Source organism: Microtus ochrogaster, unplaced genomic scaffold (genome assembly GCF_000317375.1).
Source record: "Microtus ochrogaster isolate Prairie Vole_2 unplaced genomic scaffold, MicOch1.0 UNK2, whole genome shotgun sequence".
Taxonomy (NCBI): domain Eukaryota; kingdom Metazoa; phylum Chordata; class Mammalia; order Rodentia; family Cricetidae; genus Microtus; species Microtus ochrogaster.
Window position 1 is genome coordinate 21,554,785 of NW_004949100.1, and position 23,849 is coordinate 21,578,633.

The 23,849-nt window shown below is 44.3% G+C and overlaps 2 protein-coding genes across 6 annotated transcripts in view; both read left to right on the plus strand.

Annotated features, from left to right (window-relative positions):
- Positions 1 to 16,905, plus strand: part of Lyst (lysosomal trafficking regulator) — a 164,993-nt gene extending 148,088 nt beyond the window's left edge. For all 4 annotated transcript variants that reach the window (XM_026788329.1, XM_005365427.3, XM_026788331.1 and 1 more), the window contains 7 exons: positions 1,679 to 1,815; positions 5,578 to 5,676; positions 10,209 to 10,348; positions 10,606 to 10,703; positions 13,348 to 13,504; positions 13,865 to 13,936; positions 15,000 to 16,905. In XM_026788329.1, the coding sequence (XP_026644130.1) occupies positions 1,679 to 1,815; positions 5,578 to 5,676; positions 10,209 to 10,348; positions 10,606 to 10,703; positions 13,348 to 13,504; positions 13,865 to 13,936; positions 15,000 to 15,138 (842 nt within the window). In that variant the 3' untranslated portion in view covers positions 15,139 to 16,905. The remainder of the gene's footprint in view (positions 1 to 1,678; positions 1,816 to 5,577; positions 5,677 to 10,208; positions 10,349 to 10,605; positions 10,704 to 13,347; positions 13,505 to 13,864; positions 13,937 to 14,999) is intronic.
- Positions 16,906 to 21,385: 4,480 nt separating this feature from the next.
- Gng4 (G protein subunit gamma 4) overlaps positions 21,386 to 23,849 on the plus strand; it is a 47,246-nt gene continuing 44,782 nt past the window's right edge. The window contains exon 1 of one of the 2 annotated variants that reach the window (XM_026788371.1): positions 21,386 to 21,490. The gene's annotated coding sequence lies outside the window, so the exon portion shown is untranslated. Of the gene's footprint in view, positions 21,491 to 21,698; positions 22,038 to 23,849 lie in introns of those variants that run through there. The other variant, XM_005365428.3, reaches the window with a different exon arrangement.

Consider the following 23,849-nt stretch of genomic DNA (forward strand, 5'->3'; position numbering starts at 1 on the left):
CCCTTGCTCTGCCTCTCCATAGAGAGAGCTTTGGAATAGTCAGTCTAGGTGTGTGCACAGAAGCACTACACTATAACCTCTGGAAGTGCCGCTCCTTAGTTTGTATCCAAACTCTGCTATTTACTACCTGTGTAGCCTTGGGAAAGTTGCCTGAGGCCTTCCATATCATGACTTTTGATCTATAAAAATAGGAATACCAAATGTCTTCCCTCCCAGGGTGAATTATTGTGAAGACTCAAAATGATGTATGAGAATGATTAAGATAGGACCTGGATCATTATAAGTATTAATACTTACATGAATCTAATTGGCTTTAACCCTCCTGGACCAAGGATCATCAGTGGTCACTGCTTTTCCCTAAACCATAACAGTCCACAGAAGCATCACAGAAGGCATTGATTGACAACTGACTACATTTTGCAGATGGGTGTTAAGAGTCCTGGTAGCAGCTGGACATGTTGAGTGGTGATATGTTAAATATTATGGCTCTGTGTGGCTGTTTATCTTAAGAGACAGCTGCACAGGGTGTGCCTAATGATCTTAGGAAATGCGCCTCAGAACTGACCTGAAGGCTTTATTATCAAGTGCACTGTCTCTGTCCAATCCGTAGCCCGTTGTGAACCACTAGAGCTTGAGTCCAGACCTACATGTGCCCAAATTGTGATTTTCTAAAATCCGCTGTTCATTATTTTAGTTAAAATTTTTTTCTCTAGCTCCGAGTCAAGTAAATCCCAGTCAAAACACCCAGTGAAAAAGAAGGCAATCCCACTCTTAGGTCTTATAAACTAGATACACTAAGGGTTCTCAGACCCGTGGTTCATGGTTCCTCCCAGCTGGTAATATGTAGAGGAGCTTGTATTTTGTGAGCACGTCTCAGTTCTTTTGTTGTGAAACTGATGCCTACGTTTGACTGTTAGGAAAAAAAAATGTCTGTGAATTATATTTTCAATATGTTGTTAATCCATTTAAGAACTATTTGTTTGTTCATCCATGTGCTGGGTGTCCTGCCAGGTTCTGGGATCAACAAAGTACATTCTCTCTCCTGAAAACTCTCTGTGTTCGTGTAAACATTGCATGTTTCAAGGACAGTCACACCTCCATCTTCCTCCTGTGTTTACTGTAAGACACATGTGTAGACATCAGAAATGGAATGGAATGTACACATCTTTATACCAAAAGGGCATAGTGCTATGCTATTAAAAACAGAGAAGAGACCAAAACCCTCTTGAGTGGTAATTTGCCATGCCAGATCCTTCAACTGAGCAACATGAATCCCTTGCTCAGAGAAGGTATGGTTCTCCCCAGCAGAGTTAACTTTCTGCTGTTCAAAGTTGTTCATGCTGACTACTCGGCAATAGATATATAAAAAGTTATTTTAACAAGTATTTAGTTCATGTTTAAGTTCTAAAGAAAAGGAGTCTCAGAGTATGAACAGAGAAAATTTTATTAGGTTTGTCTTTATTAAAATTTATTAAGAAGATAATTCCACCCTTAGGATTTCACTGTTATTGAAGGACTAAAACCAAGATTTTTCTATCTTGGGGAAATGAGGATGATATTGTCTGAACGGAGTATATTTTCTGCTGTATAAGTGTCAGCAGCCTTTAACTTGTCACTGTCTGAGCTGTTACATGATACTGTGGTGACAACTAGATACTTGATTTCCCCTTCTCTTGAGGTGTGAGAAGCATGAACAGTACAGATATTCAGTGGTCCGCTATTCTGAGCTGGGGGTATGCTGACAACATCTTACGACTGAAAAGTAAGCAGAGTGAGCCACCAATCAACTTCATTCAGAGTTCACAGCAGCACCAGGTAAGCTTGGGCATAAGGACTGCATGCCAACTAAGTTCAGTGTCTTGGAAGAATGAAGGAGGCCAGCTGGCACTGCTATTTGCAGTACTTCTAGATGTCATAGTACCTGCTCATCTGATTAGATCCCCCAGTTTGGTTTTGCCTGTTTCTTTATTGAGAGAGCTGTCATGAACCCCTCTGTGTACCAATTTGGGGCCCAGTGTTTAAACAAAATGAGCTCCTTTCATCCTGGATCCATTTGGCTTTGCAACTAGGTCATTTTCTGTAACCATAGTATCATCTTCGTTACCTGGGTTTTCCTAAATAGCCCAGGTTCAGCATCTGATGAAGCAAGAGGACACTGACCCTCATTTCCTGGAGCTGTGTTGTGCTCCCAGCTTTGATAGTGATTGACTGCATAATCTTTGGCAGATAACTTAGCCTTTCCAAACTAAGAGTGTCTTTCCTCCTCTTTAAAACTGGGCTTATCCAATGTACAATTATCCCTCAGAAAGCTGCTGTACATGTGCTGCTGATATTTATAAAGATTGTCTGCTGTGTATACCCTACAGCCACATGGTATTGCCACAGCCACCACAGGCTCTGAACTGAACACACAGCCACCTTCTGTCTCTGTCCGTCTTCCCATGGGACGGTCTCTGACCATTATCTGACTTCTCTTCCCTTGACTGTGAAATACCTGCTACCTGTTCATTTGTACTAAAGTGTTCCCATCCTTGGGAGTGGTTGGAAGCAAAAGCAAAAATGGCTCTGCCAGTTTTATTAGCTGAAAAGAAGGCCTCCACCATTTGTTACTGGACTTATCCAGAGCCAGAAGAACCCAGAATAAAGGGACAGTGAAAAACAACCTTATCAGAAATGTTAATAAGGAGTTTTTTTTTGTTTTGAATCATATTGGAGCATTTTATACAGAGAGAAATGTGTATCCAGCAAACAACTGATGATGAATCATAACAAAGCTGGCAGTATAATTAAATTGCAAATGAGTCTGCAAAATCAGGGAAAACACAAAAACATATTGCAGAATAAGTCTGTTGCTTGCTGCCGCCTTTATGGAATTGTTATGAATTGCAAGGGGAAAGAAAACAGAGTGGGAGTGAGTTGTATAATATATCCTACCTCTTCCAGTATGTTGACAAATGCATTCATGGCGAGGTGTCGCTCAGTTCTTCTCATGTAGTGCTTGGCATCAACAGCTGTCAAGGAGCATCAGTGAGGACATGAGGAGAACTGAGCCAAACTTGAATGATACCTCCATGGTTAAGAATGAAGAATTTTGTTCTACCAAGGAACTTCTACAAATCATAAACAATTTCAGTAATGTAGCAGGATACAAGATTAACTCAAAGAAATCAGTAGCTTTCCTGTACACAAATGATAAATGGGCTGAGAAAGAAATCAGAGAAACATCACCCTTCACAATAGCCACAAATAGCATAAAATATCTCGGAGTAACTCTAACCAAACAAGTGGAAGACTTTTATGACAAGAACTTTAAATCTTTGAAGAAAGAAATTGAAGAAGACACCAGAAAGTGAAAAGATCTTGGGTAGGTAGAATTAACATAATAAAAATGACTAACCAAAAGCAATCTACAGATTCAATGCAATACCCATCAAAATCCCAGCAAAATTCTTCACAGACCTCCAAAGAATGGTACTCAGCTTCTTATGGAAAAACAAAAAACCCAGGATAGCCAAAACAATCCTGTACAATAAAAGAACTTCTGGAGGCATCACAACCCCTGACTTTAAACTCTACTACAGAACTACAGTACTGAAAACAGCCTGGCATTGGCATAAAAACAGACAGGAGGACCAATGGAACTGAATCGAAGACCCAGATATTAATCCACACATCTTCGAACACCTGATTTTTGACAAAGAAGCAAAAAATATCAAATGGAAAAAAGAAAGCATATTTAACAAGTTGTGCTGGCATAATTGGCTATCAACATGTAGAAGAACGAAAATAGACCAATATCTATCACCATGCAGAAAACTCAAGTCCAAATGGATCAAAGACCTCAACATAAAGCCAGCCACACTGAACCTCATAGAAGAGAAAGTGGGAAGTACACTTGAACGCATTGGCACAGGAGACCACTTCCTAAATATAGCCCCAACAGCACAGACACTGAGAAACAATTAATAAATGGGACCTCCTGAAACTGAAAAGCTTCTGTAAAGCAAAGGACATGGTCAACAAGACAAAACAACAGCCTACAGAATAGGAAAAGATCTTCACTAACCCCACATCGGACAGAGGTCTGATGTCTGATCTCCAAAATGTACAAAGAACTCAAGAAATTGGTCATCAAAAGAACAAATAATCCAATTAAAAAAATGAAGTACATACCTAAACAGAGAACTTTCAACAGAGGAATCTAAAATGGCTGAAAGATACCTAAGGAAATGTTCAGCATCCTTAGTCATCAGAGAAATGCAAATCAAAACAACTCTGAGATTCCATCTTACACCTGTAAGAATGGCCAGGATCAAAAACACTGATGACAACTTATGCTGGAGAGGTTTTGGGGTAAAGGGAACACTCCTGCATTGCTGGTGGGAAGCTTGTACAGCCCCTTTGGATGTCAGTGTGGCAATTTCTCAAAAAATTAGGAGACAACTTTCCTCAAGACCCAGTAATACCACTTTTGGGTATATATCCAAAAGATGCTCTATCATACCACAAGGACATGTACTCAACTATGTTCATAGTGGCTTTGTTTGTTATAGCCAGAACCTGGAAAACAACCTAAATGCCCCTCACCCGAAGAATGGATAAAGAAAATGTGGTACATTTACACAATGGAGTACTACACAGCAGAAAAAAATTAACGACATCTTGAATTTTGCAGACAAATGGATGTAGCTAGAAAACATCATTTTGAGTGAGGTAACCCAGACACAGAAAGACAATTATCACATGTACTCACTCATAGGTGGTTTTTTAAACATAAAGCAAAGAAAACCAGCCTATAAACCACAATCCCAGAGAACAACAATGAGGACCCTAAGAGAGACTTAAATAGATCTAATCTACATGGAAGTAGAAAAAGACAAGATCTCCTGAATAAATTGGGAGCATGGGGACCTTGGGAGAGAGTTGAATGGGAGAGGAGAGGCAGGGAGTGGAGCAGAGAAAAATGTAGAGCTCAATAAAAATCAATTAAAAAAATGAAGAATTTTGTACCAGAGGAATAATCCTTCACATTTATCTTTTCTTCTCCTATTTAGCAACATTTGCAACTGTTAGAGCAATACCTGCGTTTACATATACTCTGCTTCCCCATGGAATGACAGCAAGAGAATGCATGGAAGTAAAAAATGGTAGCCCAGCTTGGTGGCTTCCAACAGTCAAGAAGCTTAGATTAGAGGATCTTTAGTTCCGAACCAACCTGGGATACACAGTTAGACCCTATTTCAAAACAAAAGACCAGTACGTAGATGTTCAAAGCACTTGCACATTCACGCACAAGCTTTGATTGATCCTGTATTATTTCTAAGAAACAATTGTGTATAAAAATATAAAATTACATACTGTTGTTTTCAATACCTTGTAATCTGGAAACAATTGTTAAACGTTTTTGCTAAAAGCTGTTGAAAGTACTATGGTTACATCTGCTTCTGCTCTGATAATAGCAAGCAAAAATATTACCCAGAAGTTTGTTATCATGTACTTTTGTGAAAAGTTCTCAGAGAATGAGAACTATGTCTTAACTGTTTTTAACACATTAGTCTTTGGTTTATCCTTTCAAAGGTGACCAGTTGTGCCTGGGTGCCTGACAGTTGTCAGCTCTTCACCGGGAGCAAGTGTGGTGTCATCACAGCCTATACCAACAGGCTCACCAGCAGCACGGTAGGTCCTGGCTCACTGGCACATGGTTTGGACCTTTATGTCACTGAGGAAAGCCTGGATGATGTGAGCCGTCCTTGTACAAGGCTACCTTACCACATGTGTGTTAGCTCTTCCCTTTTAGCTCTTAGGAAGTGGAAGGTCACACTAGAATTCATTAGAACATAGGTTCATTAGAATTAGGTTCTTTAGGATCAATGAAGAGTTTTAAAAATAATCTTAGAGTTCTTATTATTTGCTTCAGAGACACAAAATATTTTGAGATGTGATCTGCTTTGCATTTGGGCTTTTTCGTGACTGTCTTTGAGACAGGGTCTTACTTTGTAGCCTAGGCTGGCCTCAGACTTTTGGCAGTCCTGCCTCAGGTTACCAAGTCCTGGGATTCCAGGCATGAGCCAACAAATGGCCTTTTTTTTTTTCATGACATTTGAATCTTGCCTGTATTTTCAGTATCAATTTGAACATTTAGAAAGAGTGTATAAAACATGATTTCTAGGGGGCTGGAGAGATGGCTCAGAGGTTAAGAGCATTGTCTGCTCTTCCAAAGGTCCTGAGTTCAATTCCCAGCAACCACATGGTGGCTCACAACCATCTGTAATGAGGTCTGGTGCCTTCTTCTGTCCTGCAGGCATACACACAGACAGAATATTGTATACCTAATAAATAAACATATATTTAAAAAAAACATGATTTCTATCCTTTGTACTCAAAAGTATGGAAACCCTAATGTCACTCTCCTAGTCTGATTAAATTAAATGACAGCAAAATGTAAGTAGCTGTCTTAACTTCTGTTACTTACTTACTAGAAAGCATCTTTAAGCCATCCACTGAATGACAAAGGTGAGGTATTTAAATAAGCCAATTTTCAGAAGAAAAGACATATTATGCAATGCTTCCTTTTAATTTTCTGTCTCTTTGCTTGAACCTTGTGGTACTATTCAGATGTAGCAAGTTAAAGTAATAATCTTCTTTTCATTAGAATCTTCTCTGGGCTACTTTTTTTCCCACAATTTTCAGAATTATATTATAAAATATATTTTGCTGAGTAGAACTATTTACTATTCCTAGCACAGTATTATTCCCAAGTTCTTTGGTAAATCCCTTATTAAAGTTTGTCCGACCCTGGGGTTTGAATATGACCCTAATACTGTTTCTGTCTCTTATCAGAGGAACCACTAAAATGTTTTGTCAGGAGTACTGGACCCCAGTCAGCACCCAAAGAGACCCTGGACAGCCTACAGGGAGAAACACCCTGAAGGCTGGGATGGAGGCTAGGACAGGATGTAGGAACAGATGGGACAAGGAGAGAGGTGTCTGCTAGGTATTAGGGAGCCAAGAAGGTTACCCTTACACTGGGTACTGCTGAGTGGAGAAAAGAGATTACCAAAAGTGGGGTACCAACTTGCCCAACCATATGGAATCCATGGTCTGCTAAGTTGGGAGATGGCAAATAATTTTCTGTGGAGTTAAGACTACGGTGGTGAGGATGAAATAGAAAAAAACAAAGCAGCCTATATAGCCCAGGGCTGAGGTTCTTAAATGCCATGTTCACTAAGTCCAGAAGTGTTATAATGTCCAGAAAGTCCCCTTTTTATTTCTCCTTCTTACTCTCAAACACTTCATCCCTATACATCTGTCTCTATCATTGATGGCTGCCAGTACCTTCAGTCATCTCAGCCTGCACTAGGATAGCTATCTGCTATGCACATGTATAGTTGCCTTTTTTTCTTAGTAAATATTTTATTTATTAGGAAATGGTAACAGCTCTATCTTTGTTGGTTTTTTTTTTAAGTTTTTGCTCCATTTGCTTTCTGACACTTTAAACAGCCTTGTTCTTAGCTTTTCTCATTTCTGCATTTTTAATTATCTACCAGCACAGTATATAATACCACATTAAAAAGAAAAGAATTAAGATGTCAGTATTGGAGTCATTACACAAGGAATACCTTTGAGTAGAGCTATCATAGTTACACCTATTGCGACTTAATATAGAAATCCTTGTTTTGTTTGCTTTTAAGTTGTGGCAGGCTGATGAAGGTTCACATTGCTTATTGTTACTCTTATATAATTTTCCTGAAAGCAGATTTTCCAGCTCATTGATAAGGGTTTTCTTTCCTTCTAAGTAATAAGTCATTGAGTTGTGAGAGTAGTGGTTATTTCCTGCCCAGTGTCCGAAATGCAGCTTAGCTGTGTGGTTCTGCCAGTGTTTAAGGAGAGCTCACTTAGATCTTCACAGTTGTTGGTCCTCATGCCTTATCCCATAGACTGTCTCAGCAACCTGATTCCATGATACAGCCCTGGCCCTGGCTGCGAAGTCAAAAGGAGGCTTCTGACATCCACTTCTTTCTGTTCTGTAGCTTCCTGCCAGGAAGTCCCTGGTCCTGAAAGCTTTTATGTGTTCCCTCAGAGAGCTTTCACACAGACAAACAATAGCCCCATAGTGGCACATAAGACTCTCAAAAGTCCTTGTTGGGAGAATTTTCCAGGGGTTCTTAGGAAGTATCTCCCTTTGCTAGTAAACCATACTTAACTTTAAGCACTTAAGTGATCAACTGTCTGAGTCTTCTCAATGAAGCCTTCTAATATGCCTTCTAGTAAATGGTAGATACTGACTTATTATGGGATTGTCTATAAGTTAAGTGAATGTTATAGAAGAATATCTTCTGAAAGTGATAATTGGTTGTATAATAGTTATTCTTGAAACAGACAGCCCGGTATTGTTTTAACAGAGTTAAAAAAAATAGACCTTTTATTGGTTTAGAGCTTGAGAATTCACACACACACACACAAATAAATGCATAGTAGCTATAAATTTAAACAAAGTTGACGCACCAATGCAATGTAGAATTCAAGACTTGGCAGGATGGCCCAAGGTCAGATACACTGGTTTCCCTCTGCAGCACATTTCAGGCCCTGGTGAGCCAGTGGAAGAGGTTGAAGGTGACTGAAGCCTCTAGGCAGCCAGGAGTCTTCTACTGGCACAAGCAGTAGCTGTAGCTCTAGGACCTTGAGCCTGCTGTGTGCTGAGTATGGATACAGGCCTTGAGCTGGAGAAGATACAGGCCACTGTGCAAAGGGCTTGGTCCAGGATGTCCTTCAGCCACACTGTGCAGGACCTTCCACATCAGGGCTAGTTCATTCTGCAAAGCTGTGCAGTACTCCTGCATCAGAAATTGCAAAGGTCCTAGGCCCTGGGAAAGAAATAGAAAATACATGTGACCTCCTTCTGCAGTAACCACTCCTTGATACCAATGTCCTCAGCCCTCTCGGGGGCCTGTAGTTCTTGTGGGAACAGAGACCTGCACTGGGATATTTGGCAGACCTGCCCAGGTCCTTATCCACACCTCCGTCATCGGAATCAGGAGGAGCATGTAGCCCCACCTTTGTCTGGCTTCCTCCTGGGCTTTGGTATCTGCAATGAAATGAGAGCTCAGGTGTCCTTGAGGTTCCCCTGAGACCTCACTCTTGCTTGGAGTTTCTAACCTCCATCTTCCCCTGTGGCTCTCGGCCTGCTGCTGTTTGGATGTCTGGATTTCCAGCTTCACCTAGAACAGGCTTGCTGCCCGTGATTCATGGTACCACTTTAAACTGGCCTGACGGGCAGCTCCAGCTGATGTGGGAAAGGCGAAAACACTGTAGAAATTGACATTAACCCTGGGGGAGTCCCAGATGGGGACTCCCATCTGAGCAGAGCTGGCCAAAAGTTAGGTGAGCCACTGAAAAAGTTATAAGGACTTTGGTCACCTAGGATAGAGTGAGTCTGGAGAATTCCCACAGGAAGCTCACCACACACGGGGATAGTCTTGGTTACCTCTTAAGTCAATCTCACCTGGGGTGCAGCCAGGGGATAAGATGCTTCATTCAGTGGCAGGGAGGACACCTAGGAGATGCCCCCCCCCCCCCGAACCTAGAGCTGCTTTCTCAGGAGGGGTGAGCCATCCCCTATTTTGCATTCTTGAATGGGAAATTCTGAAATGCCAATGATAGTAAACACTCCAATAAAAAAGCAAGTAATAACCATGTGGCTTTCAGACGTATTGATTTTTGAAAGTCCATCTGTAGCCATTGAGAAGGGACACAGCACTGGTACCTGTCAAACTAAAGAGAAACAAAATGTTTTATGACATTATATATAACTTGAAAACAGTTTTAAATATCAGTAAATATAAAATATTCATGTCAGTTATGATAACTGTATGGAGCATTATTATCATTTGAAGATAATATTAAAATATTTGAAGATAATATCAAAAGTAGAAAATGCAAAATAATTTAAAATACAAAATAGAAATGTATATGTAAAAATACATATACCTTTAACAAAGACTGAACAAGAGCAAATAGAGTTAATAGGCAATGCAAGTTATTAATTAGCAATTTAAATTGTTACATTTCTCTATTGACTTATCATTTAAAAAGTTGAATAGAATTGAAAAATGATCAGATAAAAAGAAAGTCCGAGACATATTTTTAATTTTGAGATAGTATTTTATGTGGGTTTTCATCTCATGCTTTGCTTAATATTCAAATTCCAGCCCTCAGAAATTGAAATGGAGAGTCAGATGCATCTCTATGGACACACGGAAGAGATAACCAGCTTGTGTGTCTGCAAGCCATATAGCGTGATGATAAGTGTGAGCAGAGATGGGACCTGCATCGTGTGGGACCTAAACAGGTACAGCTGTCTTTCATCCAGACATGGCTGCTTGAAATGTTGCATATTCTACAGTATATAATAAATGCACTAGAATCTTGGCACTGTGTTGTCAATTTAAGCACGAGGCATATGCTTATAGGTATAGAGAACCTCTATAGTCTACTTAAAGTCAGAAATCATATGCCTCAGAATAAGAGTTACTCATTCTGAGGAAAGGAAACAAAGACTGTAGTCCTGTGTATGACTGGATGTGTGAATTCATGTCATTTTTTTAGGCTATGCTATGTACAAAGTCTGGCAGGACACAAAAGCCCTGTGACCGCTGTCTCTGCCAGTGAAACATCAGGTGACATTGCTACTGTGTGTGACTCAGGTGAGTTGCCTCCAGCTAGGGCTGCCCATTTCCTGGCTAGGGCTTCTCTCAGCCCCCTTCAGGGTAAGCACTTTGGCCACAGCATGGATGTATATTAAAATATAAGGTCCTACATTGATTTCTTACCTTACACAGAAGTTAAAAATTTTTCCCGATAGATGTAAAGCTTTATTTGAATACACTTAAACAAATTATTGTTACCTAATTATTTGAAATTTCTTGGCGTTTGTTTTCCACTTTCGTTTTCATTTTTAACCATTAGCTCTGTTAACTTTCTTGTGCTAGAGAACAAGTTTTTGACAGATTGATGATTTTACTTTTCCTCTTGCTGTGATAAGATACTCCGGCAAAAGGAACTTCAAATGGTTTGAGTTTATTTTGGCTCCTCTTCTGCAGGGTGCCCTGAGCCCTTGGGGAAAGGATTTGATGGAGACCTCACATTTAGGATGAAGTATTCCAAGGTCTCTCACTCTCTGAGGATTTGTCCAGCTGTGGTCTCTGTATTAATTCCCATCTACAGCAGGAGGAAGCTTCTCTAATGATAACTGAGCAAGACATTGGTCTATGAGCACAGCAGAATGTTGTCATGAGGAATCATTTTGTTTTGTTTCTCCTTTTTTTAGGAGTCCCTGGCCTATCTAGTCTCAGGTTTTTGGTCATCTAAACAGTGTCAGATATGGGTTCTGTCTCATGGAGTGGGCCCTCAGTCCAGTCAGATATGGGTTCTGTCTCTTGGAGTGGGCCCTCAGTCCAGTCAGATAGGGGTTTGTTAGTCCCATAAGCTTTGCACCACTATTGCACCAATGCATCTTGCATGCAGGCCACCATTGTAGGTGGGCGGTTTTGTAGCAGGGATGGTGTTTGCTTTTCTCCTTTGGCAATGTGAGGCGTGCCTCCTGTGCCCTCACCTCTAGTCAGCAGGAGTGAAGGCCCTATGTTAGCACCAGCTCACCTTCTCCGTGTTCATTGAGTTGTGCAAGCATTTTCTTCTGCACCAAAGCCTTACTATCAGGAGGGTCTTTTGTTGTTCCCTGCTGTGGTGCCCCAGGCTTGCTGGCCTACAAGCTCCACCTTCTGCTCACTAGGGAGCACTGGGCTTAGTGTCACAGCTTTCACAGGCAAAGTTTCATTACCTGTTATTCAGATAAAACACCTGACAAAAGCAACTTAAGGGAGAAAGAGCTTTGGCTCAGTTCCAGGGTGAGTCTCTTGGCAGAGAAGTCAGGGTGGGAGAGCTCGGAGCAGAGCTCGGAGCAGCCACAGTCGGGAGCAGAGAACTAAGGCACGCGGAGCTGGTGTTTGGCTCACCTTCTCCGTTTCCTATAGTACAGGATCCCTGACCTGGGAAATGTTCCTGCCCACAATTAAGTCATATCTTCATACATTAGTTAATTTTATTAAGACTATACCCCACAGACATTTTCAGAGGTTAAATTGAATCTAGAGAATCCCTCACAGGTGTTCCAGGCTAGGTGTCAAGCTGACTCTACCCACTGTGTGCTTTATCCACTGATCCATCTCCCTAGCCCCTTACTTTCTAGTCTTTGAAAAGAAAAGCTTAGTTTAGTTCAGTTCAGTGTTAATAAATAAAATCCAAAGCCGGGCGGTGGTGGGGCATACCTTTAATCCCAGCACTGGGGAGGCAGAGGCAAGCGGATCTCTGTGAGTTTGAGGCCAGCCTGGTCTACAAGAGCTAGTTCCAGGACAGGAACCAAAAAAGCTATGAGAAACCCTGTCTCGAAAATAAAAACAAATAATAATAGTAATAAATAAATAAATAAATAAAATCCAATAGTAGATACTCTGAGGAATAAGACTTTGTTTTAAGAATTAATTTACTTTTTTAAAAATATGTATCATTTTTACTGCAACTATTTTTTTTCTCTTTTGAAAGTCACATACATCACTTTTTATTTATTTATTGCTAGGTAGGGTCTCTATATGCAACCCAAGCTAACAAAAAACTCACCATCCTCCTGCCTCCCAAACTGCTTGGATTGCAGGTGTATGCCACCATACTTGGCTTAAGCCACTGTGATGAGGTGGAGGGCGCACTACTCATACATGCTTATATGTGCAAAGGGCAGAGGCTATTGAGTTTCAAAATCTTTATTGCTCTTTGTCTTAGGTTTTGAGACAGGGCCTCTGAGTTTCACCTGGGTCTGCCTCCCCAACATTGGAGTTACATGCTTGAACCACCATACCTGGCTGTTCTGTAGGTGCTAGGGATCTGAGCTCAGTCCCTTATGGTTACACAACAGTGACTTAACACACTGAGCCATCTCCCCAGCTCCCTTAAGTAACTTCTTTCTGATGGTTTCACAGAATATTTTTCTCTCTCTTGGATAATGGTATTCTGGGTACTTGCAAACATAATTAGGATTTGCCAGTTCATAGACAGAAATGTTAGCACACGAAGATTCCTGATTCCTTTCCCTTGTTACCGTTTCACTCCGTCCTTGGTCACTGCCCATAGAGGACCAATCTGTAGACCGACCGCACAGCTCTTTGGAGTAACTCAGAGTCATTAATCAGGGCTCCCTGCAAGCGGCATCTCCTCGTAAGCAGGGACGGCCCTTATGACCCTAGGGACCTCTTGTGAGACTCCACATTCTGGTGATCTGTGGGATGATTTGTGTTTCAGCTGGAGGGGGCAGTGACCTGAGACTCTGGACAGTGAATGGGGACCTCGTTGGACATGTCCACTGCAGAGAGATCATTTGTTCTGTAGCTTTCTCCAACCAGCCTGAGGGAGTATCCATCAATGTCATTGCAGGGGGATTAGAAAACGGCATTGTGAGGTAAGAGAGGGTTGTCTTCCCAATCGTGTATCACTGCAGTTTGAGAAATGAATTTAATGTCTAAGCATATTCATGTGTGGGAATTAGAGATTTAAAGTCTCTTGGGTATAGGTCTTTATTCCTGTTGTGTTTCTAAATAGTAAAGCTAGTGCAGTTTGGAAGTATTGTGTTAACTATAAAATATTAACCATATGAAAGTAGGCAGAGCTCTTATTCCCCCTGCAGCCCCTGCAGACCCCCTAGAGGCAATGCTGCTCTTTGCAGTAGAGCATCCTGGTAACTCAGCAAACAAACGCATGTGTTTTCCAGTGCATGCAGTTTTAGTTTGCATAATTGAATAATGACTGCTCTTTCCTCTAGGTTATGGAGCACATGGGACTTGAAGCCTGTGAGAGAAATTACATTTCCCAAATCAAATAAGCCTATCATAAGGTAAGATCTACCACTGCCTTTTAGTCTTCATAAAATAATTTGTAGTTATATTTGTTAGAGAAATAGTAAAGCATATAGACCTAAAGAGTGTGTGTGTGAAGGTCTCATGAAAAACCAGGCTCTTACCATGCAGCAAATTTCTTGTTACCAGCAACAAACCAACGCACTCCGGTCATGTGAAAATCAGTGTCTAGTGTCTAGGTGAAAGACAGGCTGGCCCTGTGCCAGGAAGCTTCTGGAACCATAGAAACTGTTCTTTCCACTTCCTCCTTTGCGATGACAGTCATGTGACTGAGCACCACAGGGATGTGCTTGATGAAACAAACACCAGTCACCCTTAACTTGGCATACAAATTTGACTTGAAAACTCAGTCAGTAGTTGAGATATTCAAATTATACTTCATTAAATAAGTTTATTTTGATTGTGCTGAATTTAAGTGTGAACCTAAATTATCAGTCTTATATTGTTTTACCTTTTTTCTCCAGAGAAACAAAATACATCCTTAAAACAGATTTCATTTAAGGCTTGGGTGTGGTGGCCCACACCTTTAATCCCAGCAGCTGAAAAGGCAGAAGGAGGCAGATCTCGATCTCTCTCTCTCTCTCTCTCTCTCTCTCTCTCTCTCTCTCTCTCTCTCTCTTCCTCTCTCCCTCTCTTTTTTCTCTCTTCCTCTCTCCCTCCCTCCCTCCTTCGCTCTCTGTTCCAGGCCAACCTGGTCTATATAGCAAATTTCAGGATAGCCAGGACTACATAGAGAGACCCTAGCTCAAATAAACGAATGAATAATAAATAAATGTAATTTAATTTTTAAGGGGAAAATCTATTAGTATGCTATCTGTGTAAAGTTTCTCCTGCCTTATCTCTGGGGCTCCAGTTTTGTTGTAGCTAAACTGAGCCCTGGTCCTTGTCAGGAGGGTGACTATATTAGGATGGGTTGGCACGGACGGTTTGTGCGCTGTCTTTGCATGGATGACTCTGCAGTGGAGACACCTTAGTTTAAGCATCACAGTCTGTAAAAACAGTTTAAGGATTGTAATGTGCACATGTATTTGCTCTTTACAGCCTTACGTTTTCCTGCGATGGCCACCACTTATACACAGCCAACAGTGATGGGACAGTGATTGCATGGTGTCGGAAGGACCAGCAGCGTGTGAAGCAGCCCATGTTCTATTCTTTCCTCAGCAGCTACGCAGCTGGATGAAGAGAAGGGCCTTCCACAGAGGACATGAGCATCACACTGTGGAGCTGGCTCCAGCCACTGCAGAAACAGATGACTAAGCAAATATCCAGTAATGACACCTGTCTCTCTGTACACACTTCCACAGCCTCCATGGTCCTGGGAGTAAAGCCCTACCCTCATTCCATAATGGTGTGGAAGGCTGGGTCAGCACGCACCAGCCAACAAGTTTCGGGTCTTATGAGACAAATTAAAGTCAGACTCTTGATACTTTTTCCCAAGAAAGTTTGCTGAATCAAAGATTAGGGTCTCTCTTCTCCTCTTACTTTAAAAAGAAGCAGCAGAACTTAAATTGGCTAATTATTTATCTAAAATACTAGAAATTATATTTTTAAAGTTTCTGGTATATCCCCTACATGCACACATTCCTCCTATAAAAAGAAAAGAAAAACTAGGAATTTTTCAAGGCTCAACAATCGCTTTCTTTGAGAAGCAAATTATTCAGTAGGTGCCTCTGCACCAAATGCATTCCGGAATATCTGAGCAGACAATGCACTGCTGCAGCATCGCACTAGGCTGCTTCTGCTGGGTGTCTTCACCCAGAGAGTGGCTAGATTTCTCCTGCAGGCCATAGGCAAGAGTCCAGGTACTTTTGATTTCATATACATCCTCTTCCTCATAAGAGTTTACTTAAAATCCGTAACACTATAGACATCAATACCCTTGGTTCAGTGACTGTTTTCAAATATAATGGTAAATCTTTTTAGCATCTGCTGGTAGCAATGCCATTAACAGAGCCCTGAACATTTCCCATCTGTAGTCGAAGTTCCAGGCAGCACTCCGCAGTGGAGGCACAGCAGCTAATCCGGCCCACAGGAGAGTGTTCTGCTGTGAGACAGAAGCCTGAAGGAAAAGAAGACAGCTGAGTGTGCAAGCTGGAGGAACCCAGTTTCACCTGTTCCTCCTAAGCCGCCATCTGAGAATCCTAGAGAAAGTAAAAGCCCTATGTGTGCGCCATGGCACGTCAAGACAGCTCCTAGACTGGAATGCCTTGTCTGCCATGCTGAGACAGCTGGATGTTTACTTGAGGTGCTGCTTTAATGGCTTTGAGAACTGTTGGGTAGGCTCAGAGATATGTCACCATGGGATAGACGCACATTCTGCTGCCGATGAATGACTTGTGCATTTGTTTTGGAAATTTAATTCATATACTGTTTACAGAACTACTTTTGTAACTTCCAGACTTTGTAAAACATTCTGCTTGTATCTGCAAGACGCAATTCCAGAGTCTCTGCTGTGAGGACAGGCACAGGGAGAGGCAGGGCCTCATGAGACCGTTAGGTCACATTGACATGGGCACATGTCACTCCTGAGGTCCACTTATGAGCAGAGATGACATTACTCCTACTCACGTTGAAGTGACCGATTTGTTTTTAAAAATTCAGCTATTGATCTAGCTTTCATTTTTTTACTGAGAACTTCAAGTTAGTCTCCTATTAGAATAGGGATGCTATGCAGTCTTGGCTTTTTTTAAGGACTGAGTTTCATCATTATCTAAAGAGAAAATGTGCAAAATATCTGATCTTGTTAAGAGTGCAATATTATATTTTTATGTAAAGATGAAAATTCATTGGGGGGATTATTTATTGAGCATGAAACCTAGTATGTATATGTTGGAAATGCTTTGTAACGTGCATGTTGTAGCATACATCCCTAGAAGTCATCACATGCTGTTACGTTTACACACTGCCACTTCAGTTTGGAAATAAACTTGCTAAAAATAGAATTAAATCTGTGTCTTCTGTATGTCTTGTATGTTATGACCGGATCGCAGCATGTGGCTATTGCAGAACAAGGTGTATCTGAAATTCCTGTTACTAATCACTGGCTGGGCTGGGACCAGTTTCTTTTTTGTTTTTGTTTTTGTTTTGTTTTGTTTTGTTTTGTTTTGTTTTGTTTTGTTTTGTTTTGTTTTGTTTTTTGAGACAGGGTTTCTCTGTGGCTTTGGAGCCTGTCCTGGAACTAGCTCTATAGACCAGACTGGTCAAAGCCTGTCAGCAAGGGATGCAAATAAGCCCTTGTGTAGAAACTGCCACAGCTCACACACACACACATTGCAAGGGTGGGAAAGGGCACTTCGAGAGGCCATAGAGCAATTGAACACACATTACAGTGGTAGGAATAGGATACTTCCGTATTAATTTTTGGCCAATGAAACCTATAACCCCTAAATAGTACAGGCCATTGCCACTGCTGTTGACTGCCCACCAAGCCTGGATGGTAAGGCCATACTGTTGAAGACGCTACCTGCTATGCAGAATGTAAAAAAGAAACCAAGCTGGGACTGAGTTGGAAGTTGGAAGCTTTCTCCCTACTGACTAATTTGCATAGTGCCTTTCAGATTGCCTTACGAATATTTATTTTTATGCCCATAAATTACAGGGGTTGTCACCTTTGGTCAGAGAAACCTCTTACAGTGGGCAGGGATGACCGCAGAGTCTTGTGACTGGCCCAAGTCCTGAGAATAAGTGGCTTTTGGATGCTTGGCCCTAAGTGAGGCAGCTATATTGTGTGTAAGTCTCAGAACATTGCGGAAGGGGATGAACATGATGTAGGAACTGGAGGAGAGGGTGGGGTGTCGTGAATACTGCTCTCTGGGCCTGTCATGTCTTTTGTGTTTTTGAACTCTAAGCCATTGTGATTACCCTCGGGAGACCTGCACAAGAGGGGCCCATTAACTTCCTGTCATGGGTAAGGAGAAGCACACAGGCACCTCCCTACCATAGGATTTTTAGAGAGCTAATGGTTACTAGAAAAACGCCACCTCTTCCCTGAGGATTTATAGGCGGATAATGGTCGCTTGGGGTGGGCCGGTCACAAAGCCCCACTGCCCTAGCAGTTAACAGGCTCCCAGCCTCCCTTAGGTGTGTTGACCGTAACAGTTTCTGGGGAAGGGTTTCTCCAGAGAATTTATACAGTTAATGGTTGCTCTGAGGAGAGGCTCACAAGGTCATGCCCCTTCCTGATGACACTGAAGAGCTGGAGATTTTCCTTCAGTGATACCCATGCTTCTGTAAGTAACTCTAATTAAACACATTGCTTCACCAAGCTACACTTGAATGAACTCATTTGTTTCTGTCTCTGAGGTCCTATCCGAGGTGAGATGTTTGTTCCTGTCTTCTCAGGAAAGTTCACACAACGGTGGCTTTTTAAGAAGCCCCATCTGTTCTCCTTGGTTCCCCTATAAATTTCTACCACTAGGAATAGATAAGGCATCTCTCATTCCTTAATTTTAGTGTTTGTTCTATATTTCAACTTTTCCTGTCCTTAAATGAACTCAGTCCCAAGATCAGCCTCTCATTTTAGATATCAGAGTGTCTTCTGTCCCTTCTTGTGGCAGGGCTGATTGAGAATAAAGCTGCAGATATGATATACATATAATCCAGCTGTTCTTGCCTCATGGGCCTTACAGGCTGGTGAGAAACCACTGGAAGTGCAGCAGGTAGCACTCAGCCTGTGTGCAAGTTACAATGCATGGTAAGTGCTGGGGAGGGGGAACTGAGGTGCTCTGAGAACGGCAGGAACACTTTAGAAAGCCTCCTGCCACTGAGCTACATTCCCAGCCCTTGTTTTGTAAGGGAGGTTTTGTGTCCACCAGGCTAGCCTGACACTTAGAGTCCTCTGAGCTCTGGGATAACATGAATGCACCACTATGTGGAGGCAGAAAGCCTCTCTAAAGACAGAAAGTGATGTTACCACCTAACGGATGGATAGACATATGTGTGAAGACAGGCATCGAAGTGTTCCACCTTGGCAAGAATGCCAGCAGCAGGTCCAGGCCAGGCATGTGGGATGAGCATCCACCCATCTTCCAGCCTTTGCAGTGGGGAGGGCTGCAGAGCAGCAGGTGCCTGCAGTGACAGAAGGCACAGGGGTGCAACTGCTGCTCCTCTGCCTGCATCTGTGCTGCTTCGCAGCTTTTCAATCTGGTTTAGCGTTTTTCTGTCCCCGGGAAGTCAACAGCAGCGCTTTATCAGTGCAAGCTTGCCAACCCCCATCGTCCCTCTGCCTGCCTGTTTGGATATTCAAGGGTGCAGAAAGGGGAGGCCCACTGGACCCCTTTCCCGGCTCTCTAGTTCCCACTATTTTGGATAATTTGCTAATGCCCCAAATTGACAAAGAAGAGGAGCTACCGTGTTGGGAAAGGTAAGTAGAGACTAAAGAATACCATATTTTTACTTTCTGTTGGGTTATCTTCCTCAGGATCCCCCCTTTCATTGCTGATTACCCTTTACTGACCAGTGGGGTTTGGCCCCCACATAGGTGACAAAATTTTTCAATTTGTTCCCAAATGTATCTCATATTTTGGGCAGCTTTGCCATTTTTTTCTGAGAACTCCACTAATCAGAGCAACACTTTATACATTGCGAAATCAAGACACTTAGAAATCCAGCGGGCAGCTCTGGTTGCTAAAATGCAATACACACACTCAAATGCACTATGCATTACAAGACACGGGCAAAAAGGCCTATCCTGCTGCTGTTGGAGGGAAATTCCATGACGCCGGTGCACCCTCTGAAGGCTGGGGTTGGCTCGGCATTCCTTCGGCAGCCTTGAGAGCTTCTCTCAGGAGCAGAGCCCACAAGAGACGAATTTTTCAGAGATGAGCCTGTGGCAAGTTTGGCTCATCCTTCATGTGAAATAAGCTGGCCTCACCCCAGCCTCTGTTGGCTGATCACAAGAAGCGTTTTCCGACTCAAATTCTGATCTCGTTCAAACTGTTTTCAAAAACCCTGAAAATCCAATTCAAGGTTTTTAAAAATAGTGTTTTCTAAGATTTTAGTAAAATCTACTCTATAGTTTTCATAAAGAGTCAATAACTTAGTTTCTTCTGTTGCCGGGATTTAAAAAGTAAAAGCAAACACTGACTAAAGCCCCTGGTAGGGTTGAGAATGGCAGAGTTGAACACATCCATCCTCTCGGAGGTCAGCACGGCTACATTTAGATCTACTGAAAAATTCATATTTGGATCTCTTTTTGAAACTCAAAGTTCACTTGTTGCCTGCTGTACCAGAAGCAGCTGTACAAAGAAGTGTGAGTCTGCTACTGCTGTACCCTGTGCACACAACACTTTACAGTTAGTATTCTGTTCTCTCTGTCCTTGATCATGCTATACTTAAGGTGTTTCATGTCCCCAGAGGCCCACATGTTACAGGTTTGGTCCTCCAGAATGACTGCTTCTGGAAGGGGGTGAGATCTTTGTTAGAGTGGTCCAAAGGAAGTAAACTTGCCCTCCAGAGCCCTAGAGGCTGAACATTGGTCTGTAAGTGTGTAAGATAAAATAGGGCCTGAGAGACCAGGGTGTTCCAGCAACTGTCCAGTCAACCAGAGAGTTTATCTATTGACAGCCCTTACAACTGAACAGCTGGCACCAAAAGCCTTAGAATGCTCATAAAAGGAAACCTAAGCTCAGCTTTGATGCAGCGGGTTTGGGGGAAGAGTGTGCTACTCAGCCAAGGATTGCAGGAGAGACGCTGGATCCGAGAGTGCAATAGTGAACACAGTTTTGTGCTGCTGGAATTTCCAACTGCAGTATCTCTGGTCTTTCTCACTCGAACAGCCTCTGTGCTGTGAGCATTGCTGGCTAAATCATTGCGTCATAGTTTAATTCTGGGACCCAGGGGGACTCCTCAGACCTATAAAGACAATCCGAGTGATTTTCTGCCCCAGGGGGCCTTTCTGGCCTCTTGGGGCAGCTCCACGTCGCCAAGGTGCACCTTTGCCCAGCCTACAGTGAGAAACGTGAGCTAGATCTGTGAAAATCTGAGGTACCCTGTCCAGTGTCACTCACAGGAAATGGTCCCTGAAGGTGGATGGGAGGAAGATTTTCAAGAAATCTCCCTGTCAAAGGTGTTTATAGACAGAAGTAACACGGCCTCCTTCTTCGCATCTTAGTAACTCTGCTCTAAATGTTTTCCGGGCTTTTGTCTTCAGAGGGCTTTGTGTCATTTTATGAGAGTTGGAAAAGGGACGTGACTGAAGTCGCTTCTCCCTCAAGGAAGAGGAGTGTGGTAATTCATCGGTTTACAATGAGAATCACAAGACACAATTCCATTAGGGCGAGGCCTGGCCAGCCACGACCGTCTCACCGCTGGGAGCCGCCAGGATTCCCCGCGGCAGCCAGCAGCGCCCTGCTGTCCACTTGCACTCCAGTGGCTGGCTGGGAGGCAGCTGCTCTGCCCAGCCCCGTCGCGTGGCGGTCTTGCCCACGTTGCTTAGCGACGTCGGCTTAAGGACGGTGCGCATTTCCAGGTGTTCGGCTTCTGCGCTCGCAGCGCCCACCTTCCTCGGCGTGAGGCTCCCTAAGTGTCCCCAGGTGAAGTATCCTGAGCTGGCCGTCCCCACTCTACACTCGGGTATATGCCCCGGAGCCGTGAACTCTTCCGGCTGCGCGCGCCCCGGGAGGGCGGGTCTCGGGGGGAGGCGAGGGGCTAGGGGGCGCGGAGCCCGGCGCGGGAGCCCCAGTGACGCACCAGTGACGTCGGCGGCGGCGGGCGGGATTTCCCGGCCCCTCCCGGCGCGGGAGGAGACCTGCTGCGGAGTGGGTGCGCGAGAGTGGGTGCGGCCAGTGTGGCGCAGCAGGCTAGGGTTGGGGGTCACCGCCTTGCACCCCCTGGGCCCGCTGCACAGACCCGGAGCCCCGCGAGCGGGTGGCTTTGCTGTGACTTGGGTGCCGCGCCGCGCCCCCTTCCTCCCCAGACGCGCACAATCTTCTGTGGCCCGGGGACCCCGCGGGCGGCCACGCGGGGCGCGTTTGCACCTAGCCGGGGGCGCGCGATGCCACTTGGCCTGGCCGCCCCCCTCGAGCGCCGCGCGGGGGACTCAGCCCGCGTCTGAGCGGCACCGGCTGCGCGCTAGCTGCGGTAAGTGGCGTCCGAGCCCCCGGGAGGGCGCGGCGCCTCGTCGGAGAACCTCGGCCCAGGCCCTCCAGCTCTGTGCGAGCCGGGCCGAAATCCAAAGTCTCGGAACTAGAGAGACATTTTGGCTCCTGGGTCTTCCCTGGAGGTGCCGCGACACGCGACACGCGACACAAAGACCTGTGGTTCTGTGTGGCGGGGGCCAAAAGGTGCACCACCGCGGGGGGTCACAGCCGAATCCCCGGGGTCGCGGCGGGCCAAGCCTCCTAGAGGACCCTCCTGCATCCTCAGGGCGTAGAGTAATTGCTGTCCTCTGGACAAGGGACGTCCCCAGTGCAGAGGACCATATGGGATAGATGGCGTGACCACTCATCATTTTGTTTGGAGCAGTGTTTTTGGCGGGGGTTCGCAGAAGCCCTCTGCTTTCCTGACGCCGGGACACCTACCTCGGGTAGAGGGGGAGCACCTGGGTGACTCGGGCCAGTTTGTGCCCTCCCCCCCCATGGCGACTGTCCCCGAAGCTGGTGCTGAAACGCGCTGCTGAGCTCGCGGGGCCATAGCCTTAGGAGAGCAAGCTTTGCTTTAATTTTTAGTCTCCTGGGAAATAATGAGGCGAGATGCCAGTTATGGCTGCGAAAGACGCCTTCGTTTAGACGAATCTGCTTCTTGTCGTGTATTTTGAGCTAAGATGCGAGGCTACCTCCAAATGTGCAAAGTTTGATCGAGTGATAGATAAATCCTGTCTGGTCCCACAGTTCCCGGGGCTGTAAAAGGCTGGCAGCAGGCTGGCTAGTCTCAACCAGAACAAGCCTGCGAGGCTGTGTCGGGGTGCCAGTGAAAAGGCGTCACTCCTGCCTCCACAGCGAGGTGTGATGGCCCACACGGCTGCGGCAAGGCACCCGGGCTGTGCGCAAGCTAGCTAGGTCTTCATTCCTGGAGCACCCCGGCCTTTTTCCTCGTGTTGGCTTGCGAGGAGGAAGGCAGCTGCTTCCTCCTGTGGTTCTGTCACCTGGGAGAGACCACTGTGGGAGGCAACTGGAGCTTTCAGTCCTGAGACACAAAGCAGGCTACTTGTAAGCTGAACTTGGGGGTGGTGGATTTCTCAGGCCTGCTGAGGGGCCTTACTGAGAGTGCAGGGCCTACTGGGGTGCACGGGCAGCCAAGGAACCCTGAGGCTGACCATGCAAACCCTCCCGCCCCAATCCTTATGAAGCCTAGGGAGGAAGCAATGGAGACTCTTGCACAGGAAACCGCTCTGGAAAGGAAGGGCCATCCCCACCAACCCATGCCTGTTTGGCCAGCTGCCTTCACCTTTTTCATAGTGTTTAAAGAATGGCCGTCCCCAGAGCTCCCAAATCTCAAATGCTCTTCAACATCATGGAACATCAGCTGGGCACAAGGCCCTTGCCTTTGTCCTGTCTCAGGAGCACAGGACACCTGGGACCGAGTGGCTGTGTGAGCATCCACCCACCCACAGCACACTCGCACCGTGTACACCCGCACCTGCGGGGAAGACAGCCAAGCGGTTGGCCAAAGTCTGCGTGTGCTCACTGCCGTATCCCACGGTCTCCTCCTTAGTGTGTCTCACTTTATTCTGTTTGACAGGGGGAGGGTGTTGTATATTAGAAGTTGCTTTGGGGACGGATTTGAAACAATGTCTGATTTTTTTTTTAAATCTACATTCTGCTATCCAATCTTGCTGATTTCTTCTTTTTTTCTTTCCAGCAAATTCTATCATTGAGACTTTTAGTATTCAGGTCACAGTTATTCATTCAGTTTCCTTAAACCAAAAACTGAAACTTCTTGAATTATACAAAA